At 39.1% G+C, this 23,620-nt stretch overlaps 1 protein-coding gene across 4 annotated transcripts in view; it reads left to right on the top strand.

Annotated features, from left to right (window-relative positions):
• LOC143853307 (sucrose nonfermenting 4-like protein) overlaps positions 1-23,620 on the top strand; it is a 59,053-nt gene that overhangs the window by 10,173 nt on the left and 25,260 nt on the right. For 2 of the 4 annotated variants that reach the window (XR_013237071.1, XM_077363023.1), the window contains exons 5-8: positions 1,433-1,567; positions 1,676-1,735; positions 12,453-12,542; positions 19,765-19,899. Coding sequence is in view for 3 of the 4 variants with exons in the window: in XM_077363023.1 (XP_077219138.1) it covers positions 1,433-1,567; positions 1,676-1,735; positions 12,453-12,542; positions 19,765-19,899 (420 nt within the window). In the remaining variant the exon portion in view is untranslated. The remainder of the gene's footprint in view (positions 1-1,432; positions 1,568-1,675; positions 1,736-12,452; positions 12,543-19,764; positions 19,900-23,620) is intronic. The other 2 variants (XM_077363025.1, XM_077363024.1) reach the window with 2 other exon arrangements.

Here is a 23,620-nt window from a genome sequence, read left to right as displayed (position 1 = left end):
GCTGCTTTGTCAATTGCTGCCTCCTTTATTCTGTCAAGCATGGGTACATTGTCGGGTATCACCTATAATTTTGTTGAGGTTGAAAACTTTTGTTTTATATATTGGATGTGAAGTTAGGAAAAGTGATGATAATACTATGGATTGCTAGAAGCTGAAGTTTATGGATTTCCATGAGTTTCCCATTTATTCAAGATTTGGGTTCCGTCCAATATAAAAAAAATAGATAGGATTAGGGGGGCAAGGTGGTCGATTTGGGCTGTTTCCAATCAATGCTTCAAAACTCAGACTTAGACAAGAACTCGACCAATGTATAAGGGAGTCGGCTCGGGTATGTCAATGACTCGCACTTCCAATTTTTCATTAGCTTGGACGAGTAAAAGGAGTTTTGATTGAAGTCGTAGGGCTAAATTCGGACTCGGATGAAAACTTGGGCAAGGTAAAAGGGAGTTGACTCAGGAGAGTTGATGATTTACTCCTCGAGGTTTTAGGTAGTGGTCCAAACCCAACCCAAGATCTAGGGGCTAGGACTCATCCTGACCAACCTGAAGACTGAACCAACATGATTGTTAACACACCCAACTTAACACAACCACTCGTCGGATCCAATTGTGTGGTGTTCTTCCTTTTAGTGGTAGCTTCCTAGGTGATATTTTTCTCCTGATGGAGACTTGTTTGCAAGTTGGAGTTTGCAATGAGGAGGTGTGGAAGGAAAACAATAGCTGATAAGGAAATGGGAGAACAAAATCTATCTTAAGGGGTTGGGGTTATGATAGAGAAACCAAATTATTTTGGAAAGAGTTAACGTAATATATGACTTCTGTGATATAACCATACATCTTTATGCACTTTGATATTTATTATTTTCTTGGGTGGGTTGAATTACTTGGGTTGGGTTCAGTGAGCTAAAGCTGACTCATGCCATTTTTTTCCCGAGGGGGGGTGGGGGTCTTAGAAAGCTCAACTTGATCCAACCTGATGTGTTGCATTGAATGCCCAACCCACGCCCAACCTGAGCAAAAAATGTATTAGGTTTGGGCCAACTCGACCCAACTTGCAGCCCTATATATGATGAAGCTGTTGATAGCTTATTGAAATGACTTGAAATCCAAGAACATGGAGTTTTGGCCAAAATACCCAAGGAGTTAATTTATGAACCCCATTTTTAGTTGAGAGAATTTAAATTTGGGAGACTTCAAATTTGGTGGATCATAACCAATATTCTGAAAATTGAATTGTGCACTGAAGTAGATGCATAATGTAGCAACAATAGCATATTTAAATCTATTAAGTTCATAAAGTATGTCCTCTACATCTATTTTGACATCGTGCATGTTAAAACAATAATTCCTTTGCTATAAAAGTAGATCAACTGGACATGACCATCAGATGAGTTATTTTAATATTTTTTTTATTCTTTTCCTATCATACCCAGCAGGTCACATTGTCAGATGGTACCTTGCAGGAGGCACCGAGGATTTCAGAGGCTGATATAGAGGTCTCGCGCCATCGTATATCTGGATTTTTATCTACACATACGGCTTATGAGTTGCTTCCTGAGTCAGGCAAGGTTTGGATGCGTCACCCTCTTTTATGAGATTCGTAATCTGCTTGAATCTATTCACCTTGTATTGGAGATGCATACCGTTGCCTGATTTATATGCATGCAATATTTCAGGTTATTGCTATGGATGTCAATTTACCGGTGAAACAAGCATTCCATATCCTCTACGAGCAGGCATTGTCTTCGATTATCCTGAGGCCATATTTAATTACACTCTTTCCATTAGTTTTCACATGTCACGGACTGTGCTTTCTCCGTTTTCCCGTTCTTATATATGGTTTTATGGTCTTACTATGGTTATTTTGTTGCATTTCGTGCATGACTTAGATAATCTGACACTCATTACAATTTCTAATGCTCAAATACCTATCCATTTTATCATTAAAAAAAATGTATTCATTTTGTTTGTATTAAGATATTTTGATTCAATGGCATTGTTCTAGTTTTTTTTTTTTTTTTTTTTCTATTATTAAATGTTCTGCAGATCTTCTCGATCATCTAGATATGTTTTAACATGTGAAGCGAAACGATTCAATGAGTACAACCATACAAGAGTGACAATGGTCTGGTGGATGCAATTCCAAAGGTTGTGGGAAAACTCAAATCATATTTCTCAAACTGTTAACAGTGGATGGGTTGAGTATTTGTACTGCAGCTATTTGCTTCTTTGTAATGTGATGTTAAACTATTTTGGGTTATGAAGGCTGGTGGGATCCGAGAGAAGTTCAGTACATGACTATAATCGTAGATGGTTTGTGGTTGTAATCAAGTAGCAATGTTGTACAACTAATTTACATGTTGCATTGCAATTCACATGAACATGGGGGATGTGGGTGAATTTCATTACAATCTTTCGTGAAACCTATGTATACATGCGGAAATGTTTGATATATAGGATATACCACAAGCATTCAACCCGTGACCTAATCGTTGGTGTATATCAATGCATGGATGGTGGTCATTCTGCGGTGTGTAGTGTCTACTTTTAATCATCAGAAGACAAAATTACTAGAGCCTTAGAGATCATTTTTAGGCATTTATGTTGATGTGTTTCTCATTCCCCAAAAATCTGCTCCACGAGATGGCTCTGACCATCTAATCCATGTCCTACATCACCCATTTAGAAGAATCCATTTAAAATAGATGATAGGTGAAAAATAAGAAGAATGCCCCACCTCCCACTCCTCTTTGAATGGTAAATAAGAAGAAACCCTTGGCAACAAGTTCTTCCTGCTTGATAAAGAAAGATTCTAAATACTGCATCAGAAATACAGTAACATATGGGAATGTTTATGGTTTAAAATTTTTAATGATCAACAATTCTAACACTAAGTTAAAGAAAACTGGAGGACAATTGGGGAGGGTGAAAGGACTAACCTGAAATACACGAAGCCAGACCTTTTGTGCGGCAAATCCGTATCATAAATACGGGCAACAATTGAGCACATGAATAGATAATAACTCAGCATCTCCTGCATACTTAAAAAATCTCATTGAAATAGAAGATTAGGCCCTCTATTGTTCAAGCTTTGGCAGCCCCTGCTCTTGGGCTGTAACCCATATTTTTGAAATGAGTCGCTTACGGAAAAACACAATAATTTTTTTTTCTTAAAACAACTATACTAAAGTGAAATCCAATTAAAAGCAATATTGAGCAATCTTATTCCATATGATTTCAAACATATTACATCAATTATTTTAACCTACTACTATCCCTGTCCATGAACTAAAAATAAAATCAAGATAACACTCAAAATCAAACAAAACCAAATACTCTTGGACATGATCATACTGTCACTCCAAAGCTTGGTCACTCATTCCCGTCTTATGTGTTGTTCATAATTGTTCATTTGCGAAGGTTCCACCATCGCCATCCTCAAAATCTATAGGTGGAAAAAGGGAGTCAAACAAATTGTATACATCTATAGTGGACTCATATAATAAAAGAAATATAATGAAATTGCATTACAATAATGTTCTCTCTCTCTCTCTCTCTATATATATATATATATATATCAAGTGATTATGAAAGGTAAAAACAAAAAAAATGAATATATGAGTACCTATACATGAGAGTGTGGAGAATAGTTAAAGGTACCCAAGTACGAAAAATAAGTGTCAATAGACTATGGAAGTGAAACAACGTAACATGTCAAGACATTGAGAAGTCCAATGGTAAGTATCTATAGGAACAAGTCACATCATGTGTGAATAATTTGGTTTCAAATCAAGGCATTATGTCTATACAAGGCAACCACATACTATTACATGTGGCTAAAGGTCTTCATATATATATATATATATACACACTTTGTATATATATACGGATCATATAAGAGTGCCATGCTAAAACATCAAGTATGTACATATATGGCTTAAAAGATTGTAAAACAAGTATTTTTTTCAAGATTATTTTTGCAGTTCTAAAGCATAGGTTAGAGGTAGACATGAACATGATAATAAAGAACAAAATTATAATAAAATTGTCACTAAAAGATCCGTTATCATAAGAGTCAACTACAACTTGCCTTCAGTTATTTGAGTGTAATGAAATGAGGAATGAAGCTCTATATGTCACTTGGAAGATAATCTGTACAAATTACATATCAATTGTAACCATTTGTTCAAGTATTAAAATTTCTCTTTAATCTAACGTATTCGTCTTATTATGTTAATTGAATAAATTCTATCTTAATCATGGCGTTGTTGGAGATTTTCATCTTATTACAGTTTCATTAGTAAATTTCGTCTTGTTACGTTATTTGGGTAAATTTCATCCTATTATGTCATTTTGATAAATTTTCTGGATGATATCAACACAAAAAAGAATTAGAAAGTCTAAACGGCACATATGAATTAGAAAACCCAAAACCCAATCGACTTTTGCAACCAAAGAATCCACTTTTGAAGCAACCACCCATTTTTTGTAGACTAACAACTCAATTTTTGCAGCCACAAGACCCGCCAATCTCATATTTCACGTAAAAAACCATAATCTACATGCCTTGAATCCGACAACCCCAATCCGACGCCCAAAATCCATGCTCGAATCTGTAAAACAGGAAGAAAAAACAAAACAAAACAGTGGTGAAAAAAAACAGGGATGGAAATACTTATAAGAAAAGGAAGTGGTATATTCACCCTCTTCTTTTCCCTCTGACCACCCCCCATCATATATTTATAATTACTCTTTTATGGCAAAGAGGGTGGCTCGAGTAGAAAAGGGGGAGGCAGATATATCACTTATTAATTAAATACATTGAATAAAGGAAGATAAATGATACTTAGCTTGTCTTTTCCCTTTTATAGCATTGTGGGAATCTTTTACTGTAGTGTAATAACACTTTTGCTAACTTATTTAATACTGAAAGACGAGATGGGGTACTGTGTGTGTATATATATATATATATATATATATATATATATATATATATCAAAACATAGTTGTGTTGATATCATCCAATAAATTTACACAAATGACATAATCAGATGAAATTTATCTAAATAACATAACAAGACGAAATTTACTAACAAAGTTGTAATAAAATGAAAATCTCCAACAACGCCATGATTAAGATGGAATTTATTCAATTAACATATTAAAACGAACATGTTAAATTGAAGAGATTTTAATACTTGAACAAATGGTGACACTTGATATGTAATTTGTACAGGTTATCTTCCAAGTGACATAGAGCTTCATTCCTATCTCATTACACTCAAATAACTCAAGGCAAGTTGGAGTTGATTCTTATGATAACAGATCCTTTAATAACATTGTTATTATAATTTTGTTCTTCATTATAATGTTTGTGTCTACCTCTAACCTATGCTTTAGAACTGCAAAAATAATTTGGAAAAAATAACTGTTTTATAATATTTTACGCCATATATGTACATACTTGATGTTTTAGCATGATACTCTTATATGATCCGCATATGTATACAAAGTGTGTGTATATATATGAAGACCTTGAGCCACATTCAATGATATGCGGTTGCTTTGTATAGACATTGTTAGCAAAAAGTTTAGAGAGAAAAATGAATGATTTAGGGTTAATCTCTCCCCGACTCATATCTTTATACTAAAGCATAAAGAAATGTACAAAGTCCTAAATGCCCTTAGGCAAGTTACATATTCCAACACTCCCCCTCAAGCTGGAATGTAGATATCATACATTCCTAGCTTGTTACATTTATCACTCAATTTTGACTTATTTAAGGACTTTGTAAACATATCAACTAATTGGTCCCCTGACCGAGTAAACACAGTGCAAATCTCTTTTATGGATTTTTTGACGGATAAAATGACAATCCACTTCAATATGTTTGGTGCGCTCATGGAAGACTGGATTGTTGGCAATTTATATTGCAGCTTTGTTGTCACAATAAAGCTGCGAAGGAGAAGATTAAATGAAGCCAATTTCAGAAAGAAGTGAACACAGCCAAATAAGTTCCGTGCTTGTCTGTGCCATTGCCCTGTATTTAGCCTCTGCACTGGACTTAGCTATAACATCTTGCTTCTTACTCTTCCATGAAACAAGATTGCCACCTACAAATGTACAATACCCAGTGGTGGACCGTCTATCTGCTGGGGATCTAGCCCAATCTGCATCAGAGAAGCCTTCATCTTTCATATGGCCATGTCTTTTGAACATCAATCCCTTCCCTAGAGCCCCTTTCAAATACTTGAGAATCTGTATCACCGCTGCCCAGTGAGAAGTACGTGGAGAGCTCATATACTCACTGACAACTCCAACAACATATGAAATATCTGACAGAGTAACTGTGAGATATATAAGTTTACCGACAAGCCTGCGATACCTGCCAGGATCCTCCAACAACTCTCCTTCTTCTGGAACGAGTTTCACATTAGGATCCATGGGTGTAGAAGCTGGTTTAACTCCAAGATTGCCTGTTTCTTTTAGCAAGTCCAAGACATACTTTCTCTGTGATAGGAACAAGCCTCTAGTAGAACGAGCAACCTCTATTCCCAAGATATACCTGAGCTGACCCAAATCCTTAGTAGAGAATTCCTTTTGCAAGAAGGTTTTCAAACGCTGTATATCTTGTGAATTGCTCCCTGTGATGATTATGTCATCCACATAAACTATCAACAAAATACACCCAGCTGAAGAGTGATAACTGAAGATTGAGTGATCCACTGCGCATTGTTTCATGCCAAAGTGCTTGACTGCCTCACTGAATCTCCCAAACCACGCACGCGGAGATTGTTTGAGGCCTCAGAGTGACTTGCGTAGGTGACACACGTAGGAGGAAGTCTTCCCCTGAGCAACAAACCCTGGTGGTTGCTCCATATACACCTCATCAGTCAGGTCGCCATGGAGGAAGGCATTCTTCACATCCAGTTGCTGAAGGGGTCAGCTATGATTAACAGCAAGAGACAAGAGCACACGTACTGAGGGAATTTTGCAACTAGACTGAAGGTCTCAGTGTAGTCAACACCAAAAGTCTGAGTGTATCCTTTCGCGACTAACCGTATTTTTAAGCGCTCGACAGTACCATCATGGAGGTATTTGATGGAGAAAACCCACCGACAACCAACAGGACGGGCACCATGGGGTAGGGAAACCAGATCCCATGTATCATTACTATGAAGAGCGCCCATTTCTAGGTTCATAGCATCACGCCAGCCAGGTTGTTCAAGAGCCTCAGCCACTGACTGTAGTAAAGACATAGAAGACAAAGAGGAAACAAAGCTCTGGAAGGTACTGGTGAGCTTATCATAGGAAACAAAATTCGAAATAGGATGTGCAGGGGAACGGGATCTCGTACGAGATGCAATAGGAGAATCAGAAACAACAGGGGAAGGCGGAAGAGAAGATACTTGAGAGCGGAAGAGAGGGATCATTGGCTCAGAAGATGATTGTGCGAGAGGAGGTAGAAGAGACCTATCTGTAACTTGTCGCCTCTGATACTGCTGTGTAATTTTAGGTGGAGCTGGCTTCTCCAACGTGGCAGAAGAAGTAGAATCTGCAGAAGCTGGTTGCATGGAAACAGGACATGACGGAAGAGAAGCAGATAGATCTGGTAAGGGAAGCGAGACCTCGGACTTGAGAGAAGGGGTGAAAGATTCTGCTCTATGTTTGAAGAATGCCTCAGACTCAAAGAACTTAACATCGGCTGAGACAAACCAGCGACGCAGACGAGGTCTATGGCAACGATAGCCTTTCTGCGTACGGGAATACCCCAGAAAGACACAGCGCTCAGATCGGGGATCGAGTTTGTCACGGCCAGGTCCAAGGTGATGAACAAAACAAATGCATCCAAATACACGAGGTGTCAGAGGAAACTGTTCCTTACCAGGAGGTAAAATCTTGAAAGAAGAAGTACCCTCTAAGACTGAGGAAGGAAGGCGATTTGCTAAGAAACACGTCGTGAGAAGGGCATCACTCCAGTATGCCTTAGGAACACTCATATGAAAAAGAAGAGTACGACCTACTTCAACCAAATAACGAAGTTTCCTTTCAGCATCACCATTCTGTTGAGAGGTGTACGCACATGAAGACTCATGTAGAATCCCATGTTGGGAGAGATAGGATTGAAAGCCAGTAGTATCAGAAAAGTATTCTCTAGCATTGTCAGTACGAAGACATTTAATATTACAATTATATTGATTCTTAATTTCAGAATGAAATGAGCGAAAAGCAAAGAACACGTAAGATCTATTTTTCAGTAAATATACCAGGTCATGCGTGAGAAGTCATCAATAAACACAATAAAATACTGAAAGTCAGTACTAGACGCGACCCTAGAGAGTCTCCATACATCAGAATGAACTAATTCAAATGGGCTAACGATGCCACTAAAATGTATCCACAGAGCTATATAAGACAGTAGGCGGCCGGCAGTCAAGACGATAGAGTCCATCTACCTCATGACCCGTTCCAATCGTCTTCCCAGTCGAGAGATCCTGAAACAAGCAGTAAGATGGGAAAAATGACACAGAATAGTGAAGAGATTTAGTAATTTGGCTAACTGAAATTAAACTAAATGGTGATTTTGGTACACATAAAATAGAAGATAAGGTAAGAGCAGGATGATGGGAGATATGACCAACACGAGTGATAGGTGTAGTTGACCCATCAGCAAGGGTGATAGATTGAGAGGGAGACGAGAAGGAGCGAAAAGAATGAAGCTGAGAAGAGTTACCAGTCAAGTGGTTGGATGCGCCAGAGTCAATGATCCATGACCCTGAGCTAGATAGAAGGGTAGTTGGTGAACTACCTGGCTGGGCGAAACCTGTAGAGGGAGGACGAGAACTGAGCCTCAGACGTTGAAACTCCTCATAATCGGCACGGGATAATGTATAGGTGGAATCTGCTGGCGCAGGAACAGAAACAGAGGGAGCGCAATCTGAAGCCGAAGCAGTAGTAGCATCCATGTGAGCCGAGTGTGCCTGACGAAGCTCGGGATACAGGGTATAGCAATGGTCGATATAATGTCCCTTGCGCTGACAGTGAGTGCAAAAAGAACGGCCACGGCCACCATCAGAACGACCATCACCATGGCCGCCACGGCCACGACCAGAGGAGACTCCACCACGAGGCGGGTACTGCCATCATAGGTCGCGAGAGCAGAACCATCAATAGGAACAGATATTACTGGATCACCAGGAGAGCACTGCTGGACGCGGGAGTAAACCTCAGTAAGGGAAGGAATATCGCCAGAACCGATAATCTGCTGACGAAGATGCATGTACTCTGGACTCAAACTCTCACGGTATTGCACAACACGGATCTGGTCCCTCTGACGGGCAACCTCTGTGAGATCCGTGGTAAGCGGCATGTAAACATCAAGCTGATGACATAGGCCAACGATCTGGCTGTAATGGGTGGCAAGAGGGAGATCACCACGGGGGAAACGCACCCACTCAGAATAGGTAGAGCAGATCCGACTAATGTTTGCCACGCTAGAGTAAAGAAGAGTAACCTGATCCCAGATCCGTTTCGCAGTAGGCAGAAGCATCAATGGCCCAGAGACGTGAGGGGCCATACTCTGCCACAAAAGGGTACAAACAAGAGCATCCTCCTGTTCTTATCGATCAAAGGTGGGATCTGTCTTAGGAGGAGGATCACGACGAATGACGTGGGCTTTCCCACGGGCAATAAGATACTTCTCGACGGCTTCTTTCCAAGTAATGTAGTTTGCCCCATCCAACTTAACAGTAGTGATCTGTAGGAATGATCCATCCATAGAGAGAGATGATGACGAAGAAGACGCCAAAGAGGGTGTCGGATGAACACCAGGAGCCACTCTTGTGGAAGGATGGTCAATCACCTCCTCCATAACAAAAAGCAAGAAAGAAACAGACAACTCAAACCAAGACAATAACAGTAGATAACTGAATAGGTGGGCAAACTAGGACACGCCAAGAAAGCTAGACGCGGCTCCAAGAATGATGGTCATCGACGAAGCTTGACAAGACGGAAGCCATGGGGCATAAAGAGGAGCCGCAAAGACAAACAAGAATCAAAGTAGAATAAGATATGAAGATCTAACACATAACAAGAGGGACAAAAGAGTTTTAGGTTTTATAGAGGGATGAAAGGGAGAGGAGGAAGAATGATGTGGGTTGAAAAACTGGGGGGGGGGGGGGGGGGGGGGGAGGCTTACCTGCAAACCCAGGAATTGGGAGCTGGGAAAAAAAAAAATCCCACGGGCGGGGGGAACGACTCTTTCTCAAGAAGAAAAAGACAGTATACCGTTTTGCCTCAGATGAAAGTTTGGCTGGAGTTGGGGTTGGGGTTAGGGTTTCGCGACGAGAGGGAAGGGAGGTTTCGGCTATGTGAGGGTGGCTGAGAAGGTGAAGGCTGATAGAGAACCCTAGGGATCAGAAACCCTAAGGCTTTGATACCATGTTAACAAAAAGTTTAGAGAGAAAAATGAATGAGTTAGGGTTAATACCCCCCTGACTCATATCTTTATACTAAAACATAAAAGAATGTACAAAGTCCTAAATGCCCTTAGGCAAGTTACATATTCCAACAGACATATAATGAGTCCTTTAGCTATTCTTCATACTCTCATGTAGCTATTCTTCATGCCCTTAGACACTTTTATTGTTCATGCTTAGGTACCTTTAGCTATTCTTCATACTCTCATGTAGAGATACTCATATGTTCATTTTTGTTTGTTTTTACCTTTCATAGTCGCTTGATATATTTAGCAAATTATTGTAATGCAATTGCATTATATTTCTTTTATTATATGAGTCCACTATAGATGTATACAACTTGCTTGAGTCTCTTTTTCTACTCACAGGTTTTGAGTAGGAGGGGAATGAACGATCATGATTTGGAGTGACAGTATGGTCATGTCGAAGATTGTTTAGTTTTGTTTGACTTTGAGTTTTATCTTGATTTTATTTTTAGTTCATGGACAATGATAGTAGTAGGTTGAAATAATTGATGTAATGGGTTTGAAATCATATGAAATAAGATTGCTTTTAATTGAATTTCTCTTTAGTACAGTTGTTTTAAGAAAAAAATGTTTTATTGTGTTTTTTCGTAAGCGACTCTGAAAAATCTGGGTCATTACATGAATTTTGATGGATCCGGTACTGGTAATCCAGGTCCAGGCCAGGCTGGCATAGGAGGTGTTCTTAGGGACCACAAGGGTGATGTTATTTGGACGTTTTCAGGTCCAATTGGAATAGCAGACGCTAGTGAATCCAAGGTTAGAGCCATTCACCAAGGCATTTTTCAGTTGGAAAAGGACATTATAGACAGAGTAATAGTGGAAGGGAATTCACTTAATACTATTCATTGGCTTAGTTCGGTTCCCCCTGGAGGTTCGCTCAGTTCTTTGATGAGATCCTGGACGAAATTGAAGGGTCATCTATTAGTTTTAATCATGTTAGAAGATCGGCCAACAGCAAGGCAGATCGGTTAGGTAGGGTAGGAGTAGACAATTGTTGGAGTGGTTTGATTTTTTGCCTCCTTGACTTTGAGCTTCTTTTGTATTTCTTCTTCCCTTCTTGTCTTTATATTTATTTTATCTTTTGGGTTGACTTTCTTTGTCGCCCCTTTGACCTTTGAATGTAATCTTGCTACTATTCAAAAAAAGAAGGAATATTTAGGTTGGAAAGAATTTCTTATCATGTGAATTCCTTTGAGATTCGAAATACGAACATGCGAGTCAAATCATTGAAATATTTATTGGATCGAAAGGTTCATATTCATTATCACTGAATTCCAGTAGATTTTTTTATTTTAATACGCTTCGTAGAATGATTCAGTAAGCAATTGATACAATTCGATCACTCAACTCAGTTATTAGTATCCCTAGAGTCCACTACTTCCCCATACTACGAGTGAAAGGGAGAATATGTAAAGACTACCATTAAAGGAGCCAAAAGCGAGACTTACTATATCCATGTGAATTATGTCCAGTATCTCTATTAATTTGAAGGAATTATTCCACTACTGATGGTCATGAGGGATAGGAGGGAAGGAAACTGAATAGTAGCAGATCCCACAAGGTCAAATGTGATTTTTGCAGAATTGAATTTTGATGTTGAATGCGCTCTGGAATTATCAACACATTTTGATTACCATGAAATTTTCAGCCAGACACTACAAATTTAATTTCCAAAAGCACGTAGGTTGTTATTCAAGCAAGGTAAATTGACATCATTGGGAAATACATGATGCCATGAAAGACAGCTTCAATAAAATTTGAGGGAAAATTGTTTAACATTTTAGATTTCCACCAAGTTTGAAAATTTCAATGAAAATGTATCACTTACATCCAAATGACACCTGATTGTCGCATATGCCTCCTTTTGCTTGTTTTAATGTCTGTGAATATGTAATATGTAGTTGGCAACTTGGCATGCATACATTTTTTGAAATTAAGCTTTTTCCAGGGAATTCCGGTGGCTCCACTTTGGGACTCTTACAAGGGGCAATTTGTTGGAGTCCTCAGTGCGTTGGACTTCATTTTAATCTTGAGGGAGGTATGCATGGAAATGTTTATTTTTTTGCATTGATTTTTTTGTTAATGTAAATATTGACTATTCTTAATTTAAAGGAAGGGCATTTTATGTTGTTCCATCTACTTTTCAATTGACATTTGTAGTAGACATTGATCTTTTCGTTCCACAGCTCAAAATTGAATAAATATTACAATTTGGGACTTCTTTATCTATTGGGGATTGTTATGGACCCATTTTGAAACATAGTTACCGGATTCACCATTTGCCTTCCGATCCGCGATCCGGGGTTGCACGATCCCAAACGTGGTTCGCTAGCGACCCGGATCACAAAAAATGACGAACCGCGGCGACCCGCGGGAGAGAAAGAGAGAGATGCATATAGACTAAGAGAGAGATGGAGAGAGAGCTACAAATTATATATATTTTTGGGTTGAATTGGAGCTAGAGCTTCATTCTTGAAAAAAAATATGTAGGGCATACATGAGGTTTTTTTATTTATTTTTATTAAACGGATATAGTATGGACTATGGAAGGATATTCATATATTCCAACGGGAGCTTTCTTTTTGAAAAAATATGTATGACATACATGAGATTTTTATATTTTGTGTATTAAATGTATGTGTACAATGGAATGACATTCTTGTAAAAATATATGAAAAAATATATATATATATACCCTCATCGTACCGCGTACCGGGCTACCATCGTACCACGTACCGGAACGAACCGCGTTCCAGGTAACATTGGTTTGAAAAGTCCTATATATGATCATGATTGTCTAGATTTGACACTTCTTGCTCTACTATATTCATTTGCAAGGCCGTTTCACAATTGATGCATGGTTTCTAAAAATTATAAAGCCATAGTTTTGTAAGAGGGTTTGTGCTTTGAACTCGTGTATGAGGTTACAAACATCTGTGTTCCATTGAGAGAAAACACTAGAGCTTCGCATAAAAGATAAATCAAAGTCACATAACGGGGGGAATTTTATTTCTTGGAAAATGGAGCTCAAACATGTTTTAGGACTGTAGTTTTCAACTCTAATTAATAAAAATTCAAACCTCTGTGAGACCCTATTTTCCAATTCTTTTCTTAATATTTGAAGTAGGAACTAGGAGAGATAAAGTTCTTGGAGACGATCAATGCATCTTATTATCCAGTTCTTTTCTTCAAGATCTGAAGTTGGAAATAGGAGAGATAAAGTTCTTGTAACATTGTGGTATTCTGCTGTTCTTGTGGTTCTGTGGCTGATTTGGAAGGAAAGCAATTGAAAGATTTTCAGTGGCTATATCATGAACTTTGGATGTTTTCACCATCATATCTTCTCTATGATTGTTTGATGGGCAGCTTTGACCCTGGGTTTATGCGAGTCAGAGTCTTGCTTGCCATATTCGTGGAATGCAATAAAACAAAGTTCATTTCGCTCACATGATAGACTCTGTTGGGTTCCTCTGCCTCTTGTTTTCTTCAAACTCAATTTTGATGGGTGGAGCCAAGGGAACCCTGACCCTGTTGGTATTGGCGGTCTTACACAATGCAGATTTTGTGGTGAGTTGGTCCTGCTCTACACCTATTGGGATGGCTGATTCTAATAAGTCAGAAGTCTTCACTTTGCTGCATGGCATTCGTCTTTTAGACCCTTTTCTTCTTGATTATTTGATCGTGGAGGGGGATTCCTTCAAAGTTTAATTAAGGATCAGAAGGGTTACCCTGGTCGGTTCACAGATCAGATGGAGGAAATTTTGGGGTCACCCCATTACTTTACAGCATACTTCTTGCTCACACCATTACTTTTCAGCATACTTATTGCTCTAACAATTGTGAGGCAGAAGCTTTTGCTCACCGTGGTGTAGCGAGATCTGGCCTTGTGGTCTTTGACTTTTTCCCTCATTGAGGATCCTTTGTATTGGTTTTATGTTTTTCTTTGTTTTGCTTGTCTTTTCCCGGCTTCCTGGACCATCTCAGTCTAGGGACATAGTTTTTAGTTTTATTTATTATATCATCACCCTTCACTTCAATAATAATAAAACATTGTCAAGCTTGGTAATGATAAGCTAGTTTCTCTACTATCAATACTCGAGATGCTTTATCACTGTACGCCCCACAACTCTTATACCCTATGTAAACAATGTAAACAAGTTCCTTTCATTACGTAGATAGACAATGCATACTACAATTACCAACACTAGTACACATAAACCTTTCACTTACTAATTCCATTTTTGAGCTTCTGTTGGATTGAAAAATGGCTTTCAGCAACTCTCTTCTTTCCCCTATTGTAGTGATTTTTTCAAAATGAAATTTGCGGGATCAACTAAGTGATATGGATTATTTATAGAATGTATTAATGCAATATAAAATATATTGGATTTAAGCAATTGAACTATTTCAGATTTCCTATTGATCCAAGAATGACATTTGTAGCGCCCATTGCATGACCCGCATATTGTGCACCATCATTTAGACCTTGAGAGAGCCAATTTCTTCGTCATAGCACAGCTAAGTTTGAACTTGTTAATGCTGTTAGGTGTATATAAGTGTTATGTACATGTCATTTATTCTTTTTTATTCCTTGCCCCTCATTAAGGCTATTTTAGTCATTGTAACAATGCATCCGATATGAGTTATTAAAAGGGAGGAGACACTGGTTTATTCCTTATGTCTATATATTGTACTGTTCTCGCTTCTCATTTGTTTATTCTTCTGTTGCTCCTCTTCATTTCTTCTTCCATAGACCCTAAAAATGCCATCCAGCATCATGGTATGAGATCTACTCCTTGGCTAGCCTTCCCCCCATCCCCTCTCTGTGTTTTCTGGTCGTCTCCATTGCTGACATCAGCCAAGAGGACTGAGGCCAGCCCTATTTTTTCTAGAAAGAAGGGAAGGGATTTGCATTTAGTGGTGTTGTTTTTGCCATTTGGGATGCAAATCTACACTTTTTCTCCGTTACAAGTTTACAATGCATCTACGACAAGCAAAGAGAGTTTTTGGGTTTCTTCATGCATGCATGGCCATATTTCTTGAAATCTGGTTTTTGGTTGTGTTTGTAAGGTTCCGTTGAGAATTGCATCCTCTATTTGGCTGGTTTTTTTTTTTTTAATCCTGAAGGCTATCGGTACTCTTTGTTTGACCTTGAAAACAACATCCGAGTGAAGAACCTTGCATAAAAACAGACTGTCTGTGTATCTGTTTTCTCCCAATAGGAGCACATTTTGTTGAGTTTTTATCTCTATTATCAGTCTATTTCAGCGAGAGTTTATTCCTTCGATTATCAGTCCATTTCAATGGGTTTCCTACCCTTGTTTTTGAGTTCACACATGTAGGCATTAAAAAACGGTTTTTTTTCTCCCTATTTTTTGTGTTTTGATTCACGCTGTTTGTTTTTAGCCTTTGCTATCCGTCAGTTTGTGCTATATGCTTCTGGAATTATTCCAGCTGTTTTGCCTGCTTTCCTAACTTCCATTACTTTTTCTGCACGTTATATTGCAACAAATATTGAAGTTTAGGCATACATTGCTTGCATGTGAGTCAAAACACCTCTGTTTTTTGTGGCTCTTATCAGTTTTTTTAATGTCCATATTCGTGGATCTGTTGGTGTGATTCAGTTTCGTGATGCCTACTTATTGTCAATCTGTGGTTATCCTCTTGGGTGCACGTCCAATCATGGACATTAACCCCACTGATAGCTATAAATCAATGGGCACTAAAAAATCCCATCATACTAGGATGACTCTTCAACTATATGGATCCCCCTCTATTGCTCGTGTGTACATGTTAAATGATTTTGCTTCAGAGTTATGGAACAGGCAGGCTGTGACCTTTGCCTATGGTGAACATGATAACCGTGTTTATTATTTCACCCAAGATATATAGCGGCATGTAAGTAAGGGAATAGGTCTATAAGGCATATTTAAGCTCATTGCAGAGCACACCTATGTTTTTTGTGACTCCTATCAGTTTTTTAATGTCCATATTCGTGGATCTGTTTGCGTGGTTCAGTTTGGTGGTGCCTAATTGTCAATCTGTGGTTATCCTCATGGGTGCTTTCAATCATGGACATTAACCCCACTGATAGCTATAAATCAATGGGCACTTAAAAACCCCATCATACTAGGATGACTCTTTGTTATTGTGGATAACGAAAGGAAGAAGAAGAGTCTCCTTTAAGGAGCTCACTCACATGTAATATGATGTATATAAGAGCCCAAAGTAGGGTTAAATGTACAAAGACTGTAGTACCCTTCAACACTCCTCCTCAAGCTGGAGTGTATGTGTATATATCATACAACTCCAGCTTGTTACAAAGACTATAATATTCAAACTCCAGTTTGATGAATACATAGTGAAAAGCATAACAAAAGGCAACGGAGTGGCCATCCCAACCACAGTGAGTACAACGGCCTCCCCCTGAAGTAGGATTACTGCCAGAGCGATCCCCACAGAGCCTCCCTTTGAATTAGAACAACGGCCAACTGATCTGCATACTAAGAGTTAGAACAGAGGTGCCTCAGCAGGGAAACAACAACGACCCACCGACAAATGAGCACACCATAGGCGCGCACAACTAACAACGCCGAAGTCATAGGAGGAGACATTAGCCGACATCCAACAACCAGAAGGTGAGAGTAACCAACAACCAACCAATTGGGCGATATAAAATCAGCTCACCACAACAACGATCAACCGACCAGCCAACCAACGGGGCGATATAAAATTAGCACCCCCCTGATCAACCAACCAACCAACATGAGAGATAGCTCTAGCAACGACCAATCGATAACGACAACACAATCAGTCCATACCGCCACCAACAACAATACAGACAACCACAGTGCCACACATCAGCACACGTCTCCGATAAAACAAGAAGAGGTAGCCATGATAAAGGGTATGGCAAGCCACAAACAACAAAGCGTATAGCAATGCAAACTACCACAACCACATCGAATGCGTAAAGCAATGCAAAGCAACTACATACATCACACGGCTCCGAAGCACCAACAAAAAAAAGCAACCAACCAACAAAGAGGGCGCAACAACATCAACCGGAGCCGCCAATAACACAGAACAGGGAGAGAGAAGAGCTCAAACCATAAAGAAAGGGGTTAGGAATTTAGGGATTTAGAAAATGTTTTTTTATTTGAGAGTTTGGGTGAGGGTGGATGGATTTATAGAAGATATGAAAATTTGGGAATCACGGCAAGGGGAATGAAAATGGGAGGGTGGATCCAAAAGGGGATAATGGCAATGAGAATGGATTTCTGTTAGAAATGGGAGTAGGGATGGGGGATATGGGGTTTTGGATGGAGGGTGTATTGTTAGGAGAGAGATCTGATGAGGATTTGGGGTATTTGGGGTATTGGATGAAGGGTGTGGGGGGGGGGGAGAGAGAGAGAGAGATCTGGCCAGGATTTGGGATTTGGATGGAGATTAAGGAGTGGTGTGGGAGGAGTAGGGTTTTAGGGTTACGTCAAGGGTTTGTTACGGCAAGGGAGCGGTGGGATGGGGGTTATGAAGGAGGGTGGGTTGGGATGGGGGGTTACGGCACAGAGAATGGGGGGAGGAGAGGTGCGTGCGTGAGGGGAGAGGAATACGTCGTGAGAGGGAGGGGGGGGGGGGGGGTGTTGACGAGATGGGGATACTGGGTGGATTTGCTACACTCCTGCCATGATTTTCTCTTTATTGTAGTGACTGTTCTTTCTATTGTTCTTCTTTTCGCTGTATTTCGATCATCTCGGTCTTTCTTTCCCTTAATAAGCTACCATTTTCCGAAAAAAAATAAAAATCCAATGGTCTAATGGCTCCATATGTTTATTATTCCTTTAGTAACCCAAAGAAATTTGTGTCCAGAGGATGCAGAGATGTGTTCTCATCTTTTACTCTAATTTTCTTGTTTAACAAATGTAACATGAGCTTGAAAGAGTTAGTTATGCATATACATCTTTAACACGTGACATACACTATTTTTTTTATACTTACAAAATGTGTTGTAAATGAAGGAGAAGCAAACCTTTAGTTGCAGTATTTGAAGTGCCTGGCTAAGTTTGGGCCTACAAGGCTACTCAAATATTTCATGAGAATCACTGAAGAAACCTGATTGGAAGAGTTTAATATTTATACGTCTTCGAATTCAGCCACCTGTCACTATGCCAATCGCATACATGTCTAAGTGTGTTGGTCTTATTCCGCAATGCCTCTTGTTTAGTTCTTGCTAATGCATCTGAACTAGGGATATCCAAGCATTGCAGGTGATTTTGAAAGTGTTGCTGCATTATCTCAGTGAAACCTATTGAACCCCCAAGCATTGGTAGGAATATATTTCTTTCTGATGACCATGGTAGCGCACAAGAGCATGGTCCATGGAACGTACAGATAACTAACATGTGGGAATATGTTGATGTTAAGCCATCATATCATCATCTCAGATGTTATTGTTCAAGTACACTCTTGGAGTCTGATCTAAATAAATAGTGGCTTCAACAGTTAACCATACCTGCATCTGCATCTGCATTTTTTAAAAAGGTCCTTTATAGTGGTGTTTGGGTAGCATCTCAACATGGCGTTACCTAACTTATTGAAGTTGATATGCATGGCTGGCCAATGGACAGTCATTAAATTCTTTCATGCTCTGTTTCATATGCCATGAGCAGTGTTTTGAAAATTGGAATCCAATTGTAAATTGTAATAGGGGTCTGTAGGCACCCAATTTTGGACGGCGCAGCGCCCACGGGAACCGGCGCTACAGGGTTGAATCATAAATCATATTAAATTGTAAGGTTCATTCATATATAATCAAAAATAAAAAATTATAAACAAATTATAGAATAATAACATAATTGCAGCTTTATTTAATCGTATGTACTTGGATCTGTGTTCTTTGCTTCTCAGTTTCTTTTACGTTATCCTTCTAGCTCAAAATAATTGATCTCGTAAAATTTCACTACGCTTATTCTTCCGTTTCACATTAGCAATTTTTCGTATTCCTAACTATTATGTTGTCTTGAAATTTGCAACTTCCTTTTACTTGCTTGTACATGCTAGGCCTGTTGATCTCGTAATTGGGTGTTCATGCATTGTCGGTGGATTTTTTTTCATCCTAAGTTTTGTCTATGCGGTATTTGAATGTTTGTTAATAGTACAACCTCCAATATGTTAAATGACTAAGCCTAGAAATTAACATTTTTAGGCAAAAGTAAGTGAGATAACATTGTAGGAATGCTCTAAACTTTCGACAATTGCAGCTTGGGAATCATGGGTCAAATCTCACTGAGGAAGAGCTTGAGACACATACAATATCTGCTTGGAAGGAGGGAAAATCACAACAAAGTAGACAACTTGATGTGCATGCTAGACCGTTTCAAAACCATTTAATCCATGTAAGGTCTTTATGTTAGTATATACTTAGCAGTTGTTGCTCTAGCCATCCTAGCATTGAGTTTCACGACTTAAATGTGCTATTTCTGTTACTTTTTTGCCCTTTGGTGGATACTTCTGGGACGATCATCTTGATTTAATTCGAAGCATGTTATTCTATTAATTTTGTTATTGGAGAATGTCACTGGGGTTATAAGGCCCTTGTATTGAGTCTAGGTTTGGATTATTTATGCATTACTCTGACCTTATCTGTAATCTTTCCAAATATCTTATGCTATTCTTTTTGTATTTACACATGCGTGCATACATTTTTTTTTTGAATGGTGCATGCATGCATACATTTGCTCATGTGTTTTTGTGTATATGTACTCACTCATCTACGTGTATACATAATGCTGGTAATTATGGATCTTGAACATCACCAACAAAGATTTTTCACTGAAAAGTCCCATGTCTTCCACGATCAACATTTGTGCAACTACATGATTCATTTTTGTACTTGTGGGGGTTCAAATATTTTTAATCTATTGATTAATGCACGCCATTTCTTTAATGGCATTGATTGATGAACCTGTACTCCCAACTTATTTCTGTCAATCTGGGCTCTTTCCTTTCTGATGTTGATAATGAGGATCAATTCTACTATTTGTACTATCACCACTTTTTCCATATAAATATTTATTTTTCCAAATCTAGAGTATAGTCTTGTCTTGTCTTGTCTTGTCAAATCAACGTATTCTATGTTTACACAATCACTAAATATGCTAAGTCACTTGTTGGAATATAAATTCATATTTTCAAAGTTTTTTTTATTGATAATGGTATATGGGAAAACTGTTGAGGTCAGGTGTTCAAACTTTGTCCTTACTTTTAGAGAGAAAAAAGCAATATCATTTCATGCAATTGCTTCCTACGTGTTCTTTTTTTTTTTTTTTTTTGATAATGGTATATGGGAAAACTGTTCGTGAGCTTGAGCTCATATAAGCTTATATGAGCCTAGTGCCCAAACACATGGGTCCCACATTTTTTGTGGTGATCCAAACCATTCATTTGCAAGGCCCCATCATAGATAGGGTGTGTACCAAAAATCTAGTCCATTGGATCATCCTAACCCCTCCAAAAGTGGAGGGCAAAAATGGGCAGATTTGTCGACAAACAATTTTTTGATAATGGTTGCAATATTATTACGCTAGCTATGGATGAGCTTACGGAGGGTATCCAGGATGAGGTGCCGTGGTGTATGTTATTTGCCGATGACATAGTATTAATCGACGAAACCAAAGCAGGAGTACATGCTAAGTTAGAGTTATGGAGAACTACTTAGGAATCCAAAGGTTTTAGATTGAGTAGGACTAAGACAGAGTATATGGAGTGCAACTTTAGTAATGTAAGGAGGCGGGATGAGGATGTAGTAAATATGACTGGACATGAGGTACCTAAGAGGGATATCTTTCGCTTTCTTTGTTCAATTCTACAAGGAAGAAGAGATTGAAGAGAATGTTGACCATAGAATAAGAGTAGGCTAGTTGAAGTGGAAGCTTGCCTCAGGAGTTCTGTGCGACCGTAAAATCCCTACCAAGTTGAAGGGAAAGTTTTATAAGACAGCCGTGAGGCTAGCCATGCTGTACGGCTCAGAATGTTGGGCCACCAAGAAGCAGCATGTGCATAATGTGAGTGTAGCGGAGATGCGAATGCTTAGATGGATGTGCGGACACACAAGGTTAGATAGAATTAAAAATGAAGACATTCGTAAAAAGGTGGGGGTGACACCAATTGAGGAGAAGATGAGAGAGCACCGCTTAAGATGGTTTGGACATATCCAACGTAGGCCTTTGGATGCTCCGGTGAGAAGAGGCGACTCGTCCCAAATTGATGGAGTAAAAAGAGGTAGGGGCAGACCAAAGACAACTTGGGTAGAAACAGTGACGAAAGACTTGATAGCTAGGAACACGACCTTGGATAGGATAGAATGGAAGAAAATGATCCACGTAGAAGAACCCAACTAGAGTCGGGTAGATTCCTTTCACCTTCTTCATGAAATTTTTCTAAAGGATTCATTTAGCCGACCCCAACTAGTTTGGGACAAAGGCTTTGTTGAGTTGAGTTGATAATGCTAGCCAATTTTATTGAAAAAGGACCGAAATGGTCAAAATACAAAGCGACAATAGGAAAAAGGAAAAGAAAAAGAAAAAGAAACAAGAAAGAGAGTTTAAGGGGGAAGAGAGTCAATTAAAAGACATTTTTTAAAATTATCTTTACCATTCAAAAAAAAGGAGGGGGGGGGGGGGGGGGGGGAGTCAAAGAGAGCTAATGCTTCCTTAGAAACTCCAACTCCCGCAAGGCGATCGGCCTCTTGATTAGCAAATTGGCTAACATGAATAAATGACCATGAATGGCGAGACATCCAGTCAAACATTTCATTAAAAAGGTGAACAAATCTCCAAGGCGGATTTTTAGATTTCTTCAACCACCTAATGGCATTCAACGAGTCTCCTTCAACTGTCACATTTTCCATCCGATGTCTTTCTAATAATTTCAAGCCTTGTTGAACTGCTTTGACTTCGGCCTTCGTGGCATCGACTCTCTCAATGGGGCTTGCAAAAGCTCACAAGACCTCTCCTTCGCAATTTCTAAGAACCCCACCAATTCCTGCTGGGCCTGGGTTGCCTTGGCTTGAACCATCAAAGTTGAGTTTCATAAAATCCTCCGGCGGAGGGATCCACTCTTGAGACACTTTCGACTTAGAAACCACCGATCCACACCACCCTTCCCATAGATCATTAGCAGAAACAAACCTAAAAGAAGGGAGGATCTTCACCTATGATATTGTAAGAGCTAAAACTCTAAGGAATAAGGATTCCGGGTTCTGAGAAATCCCTTTGAATACTCTTGCGTTCCTTTCCTTCCATAGCACCCAAATGGTGGCTAGGAAAGACACATTCCAAAGCGTTTTTCTTTTCTGCTTCCAAGGGGCTGAGGACCAACATATCAGAAGGTCAACCAATCTTTCTGGTAAGACCCAAAATATGCCGAATCTACCAAGTAATTTGCCCCATACTTCTCTAGCAACTTCGCAATGAAGACCCAAAACATGCCAAATCTACCAAGTAATTTGCCTCCATGCATTAGGCACAATGATCAATGACAATCATCTTCCTTTTTCGAAGTAAGTCAAACCTTTGAATTCTTCTCCTTAGCGCCGCCCATCCAAAAAACCATACTCGTGGGGGTGCCTGGAATGACCAAACTCTAGCTACCTTGGAAGATGCAGGGTAATTCACTATGTTGAAGTAGAACAATTTGACTGAGAAGTTACCAGATGAATTTCGGGTCCATATCCTTTTTATCTTTCCCATCCTGCTTAATGTAACATTCTTTTAATAATTTCACCAATCTAGCAATAGAGAGTCCATCTCCCTATCGAAAAAGTTCCTTCTAAAGTTAGGTTTCCATACGATCCCATCTTCTCTTTTCTTCATATAGTCTTTAACTAAACTCTTGCTTCCTACGTATTCTTGCTTCATATTTTTTTTCTTTTTTGACAAGTATTACTACCACACTTTCTCATCCAAACTGGCCAACCAAGGTAAATAGATCTGCAAGAACTGTTATGTATTATGGTTTTTCAATGTAGAATGTGATATATATTTAAATCAAGATTGCCTGAATCGAAAGCGAGAATCAAAACGGGAATCGAAGGCTCCCGGAATGGTCGGAAGCGGG

This window comes from Tasmannia lanceolata, unplaced genomic scaffold, assembly GCF_043159265.1.
Source record: "Tasmannia lanceolata isolate RefF3 unplaced genomic scaffold, GAP_Taslan_0.1 ptg000019l, whole genome shotgun sequence".
Taxonomy (NCBI): Eukaryota; Viridiplantae; Streptophyta; class Magnoliopsida; order Canellales; family Winteraceae; genus Tasmannia; species Tasmannia lanceolata.
Note: the sequence above shows the minus strand (reverse complement) of the source record. Positions and strands in the feature narration are given on the sequence as shown.